At 41.0% G+C, this 7,958-nt stretch overlaps 1 protein-coding gene across 1 annotated transcript; it reads left to right on the forward strand.

Moving 5' to 3' along the window:
* Positions 1–453: 453 nt before the first annotated feature.
* On the forward strand, positions 454–5,910 carry LOC127007261 (X-box-binding protein 1-like). Its single transcript, XM_050878003.1, has 2 exons — positions 454–819; positions 4,666–5,910. Exons 1-2 carry the CDS (start codon positions 611–613, stop codon positions 5,234–5,236), a joined length of 780 nt encoding a protein of 259 aa, XP_050733960.1. The 5' UTR covers positions 454–610; the 3' UTR covers positions 5,237–5,910.
* The last annotated feature ends 2,048 nt before the right edge of the window (positions 5,911–7,958 follow it).

A 7,958-nucleotide genomic window follows, 5' to 3' on the forward strand; every position in this document is an offset into this window, starting at 1 on the left:
AAGAAACCAAAACTTGTTGCATCAGCACGCGCAGGAGACTCAAGTAGGCCGATCGATGCAGTAGCTTGGCCGCACGTATTATTATTATTTTATTATTAGCATTATTGTTGTTGTTGTTGTTTAGGTCTTTCTGACTACTAATTCCGTTTCAAACATCAGTCAGTATAGAAATTATGTTAATACTTTTTTGCGCTATAAATATATGATGCAACTTTTCCGCTTCCACGTTCATGCTGGTTTGACGTCATTTTGGTGTCACAGAAGCTGCCGGAATCGTACTGAACTAAAAATAAGTTTCATGAAAAAAAGCATACGGACTAATAATGCTAGTTCGTGTCATTTCTATTATAATGTTGCTTTTAGGCTTGGGGTATTTGCCTCTGAGAGAACAGTTATATTCCTCAGTAAAACAGTGCAAGGAAAAGGTTGCGTTAACGCCTGGCAACTGTCCGGAGCCAATCACGGCGAGCCACACCTGCAGCCAGCCCACACTGGCAGGAATGTGACATTACTGCGTCACGCAAGCCGAGGGAGGACTCCGCCACGACTACAAGAAGGAAGTTAGGGACTATTATTGTACAGGACTACAGAAGATCCTGACGTGCCCAGGATGGCGGCGGCCAAGACCATAGTGATCACCCTTCCGAGGCCCCTGAAGCCAGCCAGCCCTCAAGTGGTGCCTCTGCTGGCGACGGGGGACATCCTGAGGGTGGTGAAGGACGAGCCCGAGGATGGCGGCAGGACGGGAGACCCAGACAAACCTCCAAGAAAGAGGCAGAGGCTCGACCATCTCTCGCAGGAGGAAAAGATCATGAGAAGGTGAGCTGCGGAATACTTTTGATTGGAAACGGCATTTTTCTTTAACGTAGATAAGCCATATGGTCGCTCTGTTTATAATCAGATTTCCCCGTAAGTCCTTCATAGCTGGTTTTATTTCTTATCACGTTATTAAGATGGAACTATTTATCTTACATTTGTTCTTTACTATCTTATACACTACTTTACAAGCCCTCTTGCGTCATCCATTTTATATATATATTGTAGTATACGTATTGCATGTCACGTTTGTGTAATCTGATACATTAAGTAGAGCACTTTAAGGCTTTAAATATGAAAATCAGGACACCTGGACTAGCACAAGGCGGTGTATATCAACAAAAGGAGTGCCATAGAATGTTCTAGACTATGGTCAGTACACCCAAGTATGAGGTGTGCATTATCGTGCACTGGCAACTTACTGGGCCGTATTACAAGTCGAATCCGAGAAGTTTTGGGTCCCTCAGAGTTCAGGATGAGTAACTCCGTAGGGACCTGAAACTTCATGGATTGGACTTGTAATACGCCCTAGAAACTGACCTTTCTAGGGACCCGAAACTTCTTGGATTCGACTTGTAATACGGCCCACTGTCCCACGGCCTCTCCGATTTCGTGGGTAATGTATGGTAGCCTATACACAGGAAAGCCCTCAGATTCAATAATATGCAGGCAGCAATGACAAATACTGTCAATTCTAGTCGATTTTGAGTTAAAAATTACTATTAGTACTGTCATAAACAGCTGTTAATTTTCTCGGTGGCAGACAGTGCTAAGGCTGTTTAACCCGGTAGCAGCAGGTATCATGTTTCTTAATGGCCCCTCCAAGCGAGAAAAAATCACCCCTCACACAAACCATTTTATAATATATATCAAAGCATTTGTGATCAGATTATGTATCATCTATTTTGGGGGGTAAATATCATGGCACAAATTTGGCCCGTCACTGCTACACAGTAAAGCCACAAATTTGGCCCGCTGTTACTACCGGGTTAATAATTACAACCAACAATCTTGTAAATTAACAAAACTGCTGTTTTCAACAGTTTTAGTAATTTATTACTGAAAATCAACTGTAGTTAAAAGTACTAGTTGTTGTTGCCTGCAGAATATTGATTCTGACGACTTTCCTAGGCGTAAACTATCATACTTATTCCACGAAATCGGACACGCATGTTAATGCACACCTCAGACTAGGTGTGGTAATTTGTCAACCGCTGATTCAGAACTCATATATATTTTTATTTTAGTATTGTTTCCTCACTTAATATGTTTACTAATCATTATCCCAAAATCTCTGGTGTGTCTGTCAAATTTAAACTAAAGAAGCTAAATATTTATCTAGTTTTACACTCATTACACAGCAGAATGTGGACCCATTGTAAATGACAAGTCTTTCTTTTCCTCTTAATAACCATTTCCATTTATAATCAAAGAATCAGAATACAGTCGTCCTCTCGCCGTATCGCAGTCTCACTGTCGCAGATTTTTTAATTGTATATATCTAATTTTGTATCGCAGATTTTTCACTATAGCACAGGATTTTGCGATATATAGGTATTTTTATACATATATTTATTTTAATTATTTTTGTGGTAAAATAAGCATTTTCTAGCCTAAAAAAATAAAACTAAAAAAAAAATAATTAGAACATATTAAAAGAATATTAAATTGAAATAAAATACGTAGCGTACAGCAGATGAGTAGACAAAGACGCACATATGGAAAACGCAGCTATTGCAGCTTGAGCTAGTTTGCCCACGTGAGATCGTACACGGCACACTATTGGCTGATGGATGGGAGGCGACCAACCAGAGCACTGTGTTCTATATCCTGAGCGCTGATTGGCTCAGTGACCTTAACATCAGTCTCCTCCATCTCCCGCGTATAGCATGCGTTTAGCATCTCGCCTTGTCCATTTCACATCGACGTCTGATCACTGTGCATAGGGGCTGTGCCTGCAAGCAGGCGAGTCCCATGCAAAAGGATTCAGGACTGCGCATGCGCAAAGAAGCCACGTCTCATGATTGGTGGAGTGTTGCCCCGCCCCTCCCCTTCTGCTAGCAAATATAAACAAATTATCTTGTGAATTTCATTAATAAGAGTGTGGGAAAGGTTTATAAGAATATGGGGAGGGTTTATAAAGCCTTAAAATATATATAAATAATAAAATAAATATAAGGTCGCTACTTCAAGGATTTTCATCAATCGCAGCGGGTTCTGGAACCTAACCCCCGCGAAAGACGAGGGACCACTGTACTGGTGCTATATAAATTGGCTTGGTCAAAAAATAGCTCATAGAAAGAAATTCAACTTTATCAAAATTTCACTCACTACCATTGCCTAGGTATGTTTTGACCCTGAAACCTGTACTTAACCCCTTCACTCCAGTGACACTGACGTTGGCGTCTGACAGCATCACCATATGGAAAGGGTTATTCCTCTTCTAAACCTCTTAATCCTCTTCCATTTCCTCTTCATCCTCTTCTAAACCTCTTAAGAGGAAATGGAAGAGGATTAAGAGGAATTTAGAGGAGGATTGAGAGGTTTATAAGAGGATTAATCCTCTTCCATTTCCTCTTGACCCTTTCCATACTGTGACGACGATGTCTGCGTCACGGATGGAAAGGGTTAAGTCAGATAAGCAGTTTCAGTCAATAGAAGGCAGTATAGGGGCACTATAAATATAAATTACAAATATGGCAAATATTTAAAAAAATGCCCATGTTGATCCATCTCTCCTCTCAGTCATCTACTTTTGTTCTACTTTTGTTGTACGGTATATTTCAATTCTTGTCAATAGTAATTGGTCTTTTAACTCCAACATAACTCTCAGCCAATACCAGCTTTTACAGGTAGTGCAAGTAGACAAACCTGACCGTTATTTCTTACAGTGGTTTAACCATTAGGCATATGCAATGGGTGTGACTTATTCTCGTGGGGAGGTATTTCTCAGCACACCACCCAACTCTCACTCACTCCATATTAAATCTCATAAAATCAGATACCCTAACTTGGATAATAATCTAAATACACCTATTGCCCATGAAGAGTATCATAGCCTCATCAAATGGTAGCCTAACCCAATACTCATTCCCGATCTACTCCCAAAAATATGTGGGGTAGCATCGTCATGATGAGGGCTCATGAGCAAACATTACCACGTGTGGCATGTGCTCATTGTTATTATTGTGATTGGGGGTTTTACACTTCAGACATATTAGGAACATGGATAGTAAATAAAATGAGTTCAGAATATATGAATCTTGCAAGTGATTTTCAAGTAAAAATAAAACTGAATTTATCTGCTTGCCATCATGCAATATTAGCCACATTGTGTGGTTGAAATAAGGTATGGGTGACAAAAGGGTGTAATGCTATTGCAATTCGTGATCAGAGGTTTCTTTGAAGGAATATAGTTTTATTTTTGACAGAGGAATAAGGCAGGAATGGGCAGTGTCACCTTTGTTCTTGAACATATTTCACTAATGAGTAACAAAAAAATAAATTTTAGTATCAGGCTGTTGATACTTTTTAACAGTGGATCCCATTATTTTTAGATTCTTCATCCTTTTATCAAAGCTGAAGTCCACATGACCACCTCACCCTCAGTCATATGAGTTTTATAAACTACTTTTTGAGAAGGAAAGATACAAAGTCATTAAATAATTCATCCATTTTTGGAGACGTAACTACAATGTTTGTTTGTTTATTTTTCCTAGGTTAGGAAATCACCCCTCCATGACCTAAAGATATAAACCCTTGTGTTAAATACTTAAAAAGAGGTCTGCCCTTTATTTTAGGGGAAGTTGTTTTGCATTGTTTGCTTACATTTGTTCTTTTCTTCCACAGAAAACTGAAGAACAGAGTTGCTGCACAGACTGCTCGTGATAGAAAGAAGCTTCGAATGGACCAACTGGAGTCGCAGTTATCGGACTTGACAGAACACATATCAGAACTAACAAATTTGGCTTCGATTCTTTCAAGTAAAAATGAAGAGCTAATGGAACAAAATGCAGCTCTACAAGAAAAGCTAGCTCAGTGCACTTGCTCAGGAAAGGCTGAAACCCCAGAGAAGTCACAGAGCATGGCCACTAAGAGTGAACCCCAGAGTATCAGAGTGGAGGGAGTCATGGTCCCTGTCACTGTGCCGTCTGATGGATCCGCAGTATCCTTACCCCAGCAGAGGGCAGTCGGCACTCTGGCAGTCCTCAGGATCATGGCCCTCTCTACACTATGCTCCCAGTGGGCAACACAAGCTGCCATGGCTCTAGTGATGAACTGTACTCCACATCCACAGCTAGAAAACCACACACCAGTCGAAGTCAGGTACCCAGAATACCCACTACCAGTGAAGAAGCGCCCAACCTGCGGCAAGTGGTGGGGACCACAACAACAGTCGTGGAACCCAGCTGGGACGTAGACCATGACTATAGTAGTAGAGGTCATCACACAAAACAGGATCCAAATGATAGACTTACGCCTGCTGAAGAAGATTTCATCTCTCAACTGACCAGTGCTTTGGATGAAGTGCCTAATTCAAGTGTTAAGTGTACGTCACCTGAAAATGCTGCTGAGTCCCAAGCAACAAAAGATGTATCCACCCCTGACATTGTCAAAGATTTCTTTGACTTTGGAATGGATTCTAGTATCTTTCAAGAAGTAAGTTCACCTGTAATAAGCACAAAAAGTTCAGAGAGCCCTAAAGAAAGCCCCAGAGTACAGTCACCAATCAGCAAAGAACAGATTCTAGACTACCTTCAAGACCAAGTTATCAGCACTAGTCCACAGTCTTTGTTTGAATCAGAGTCAGGTTATGAGTCAAGTTCACCAAAATATTTTGCCTCAGATGATGAGCAAAATATTGATTTTGATATGGACTCATTTTCAGAGTTGTTTCCAGCTTTGTTCTAGTGTTCATTCAGGTGTTTAAATTCTCATCCAAAGAAAATTTAATAAATAAAGGTATGTAAAAATGTAGGCATAGGAAATTAATTAACTGCAAAAACACATATATAATTTTATAAAATGTAGGTGTAAGAAATCATTTTTTGTTTGTGTGATGATAATAAACTACAAATATATAAAAAAAATAAGTATTTTGACACCTAGCTGTGTAAGGTTGTAGCAAAGGTTGGTGGCATATGCTATAGCTGTGCACAGTCTTGGTGCTCACATATCATATTATCCCTTAAGCCTATGGTGGGTTAAAACCAATACTCGGGGACACAGGGCAGATGTGACATTCAGGTTACAACAGTATACCTTCCTCAGGTATCTATTTATACATCTGCCCAAAAGGGAGGATGAATAGCTGGCTTGGCTGCAGACTGACTTCCCATGGCAGAATTTGAACCCATGGCTACAGATGAGAAGGTATAATGCTAACCACTGGGGTGGATGCCATGTATAATCTAAAAACTGCCAAGATAATTGGGGGGGGGTGTTATCTACCTGCACAAAAAAAAGAACAGAACCTATTACCCTGGGACACGGGGTAAGTGACATTTGGGCTACCACAGCTTACTTTCCTTGGGTGTCCACTTATCTACCAGCCCAAATGGGAGGATTAACAGCTGGGTGGGCTGACTGCCCAGGCCAGGATTCTAACTATGCCCACAGATTAGCTGAAATGCCAACCACTGAGGTAGAGGTTGTGAAAGTATCAGGCTAGATTTACATAACTCAAGGAAATGGCATGGGGGGTCAGGATACATATCTACCAGCTTGAAAGGGAGGATTTAACCATTGGATGGGCTGACTGCTGACTGCCCAGGCCACATTTTCTGAATTGTAGAACCCTGAACTGCTCAGCATTCAGCCTAGTTTAGGCTAGGTTAGGTTAGATAAGCTATACAGATACTTTTTTACTGGGAAATAAAATTACTAACGAGAAGAGGATTACATGGTTAGTGAGGAAGCTATGGCCCACAGCTAGGATTCAAACCCATCCCCACAGGTAAAATGCTAGCCACTGAGGTGGAGGCTGTGTTTGTATGAGGTTAAAACTAAACTGTCAAGGAAAGAGACATGGGTGGGGGGTTAAATTTTTAGATCTTTGGGAGAGATATTGAAAGATGCAAGCTAGAGTATTCTAATACAGTGTAGACTGTGCTAATAGAAGGGAGCAGAAACCTGTAATGGGTGTTTCCTTGCAGAATCTTAAGGAATCAGTGTAGTGCCAAAACTAAATTACCTTTTGACTGGAATGAAGGAAATTAATAGTCAACAAGATCCATTTAACATTGTTGTAGTAGTGCCTGTGTGGTGCAATGGGTAGACTTTACAGAGCACTAGAGTGATTAGTGATGACACAGTTTGTATAAATATTAATGAGTTATGGTGATTGTTCCAAAACTGGACAGCCATATGACCTTTGATGTCTGGCACATCATTACTTTCTTCTCATTAACTGATTCCAAAACTGTATAGGTATTAGGGAAGGATGTTTAACCCTTTCATTGCTAAGCACTCACAACGAGACTATACCCTCAGGCGCGCTCGGGCACCCCAGCGGGGGAAGGGGATCTCTTTTAACCGCTATATCTCAAAAACTATTCATCACAGCTACAAAACAAAAGCACCATTGGAAAGAGGAGGCCAAGATCTATAAGATTCGGTTATATAAGCCTCTCTTGCGAACGTACAGGCACGTTCAGGGGGTGTTGCCTGTGAAGACGTACATTTATATGTGGGCGACGGTCAGCCGTAAGGCGACTACTGTAGAATAAGTGTAGATCTCTTGATGATGGGGTGCTGGCAGGGCAGTATTGCCAGCTGCAAAATTTACAACTATTTGGTCAAAATATCAGTCATGTGATAGGTGAAGCTATGCAAAAATGCCACTATGTTGGTCAACAACATCCACCAGTTGCTCGTCCGTAGATTTGCCGCGCTGGGCTGATATGATTTTCCACCAAATTTAGTGAAGAATCCACTCAATTGGCAATCCTGTGTTGTGAGAATTAGTGTTGGAACACTCTCATACGCGGGAGATTTGAGTGCGGCTGGAGCTCGCAGCAAGCATTTAGCGCCACCAGCAAATACGCCTAACGCTCGCTGCAAGGGTTTAGCAATGAAAGGGTTAATGTTCTCAAAGTGAACTGATATCTATGGAGTGAGCTAGGAGTTAAAACTGTTGGAAA

Source organism: Eriocheir sinensis, chromosome 3, assembly GCF_024679095.1.
Source record: "Eriocheir sinensis breed Jianghai 21 chromosome 3, ASM2467909v1, whole genome shotgun sequence".
In the NCBI taxonomy this organism is placed as follows: Eukaryota; Metazoa; Arthropoda; class Malacostraca; order Decapoda; family Varunidae; genus Eriocheir; species Eriocheir sinensis.

Coding starts and splice junctions, on each gene's coding strand:
- LOC127007261 (XM_050878003.1), top strand. CDS start 611: ATGGCGGCGGCCAAGACCATAGTGATCACCCTTCCGAGGCCCCTGAAG. Junction 820..4,665: donor GAGGAAAAGATCATGAGAAG/GTGAGCTGCGGA, acceptor TTTCTTCCACAG/AAAACTGAAGAACAGAGTTG.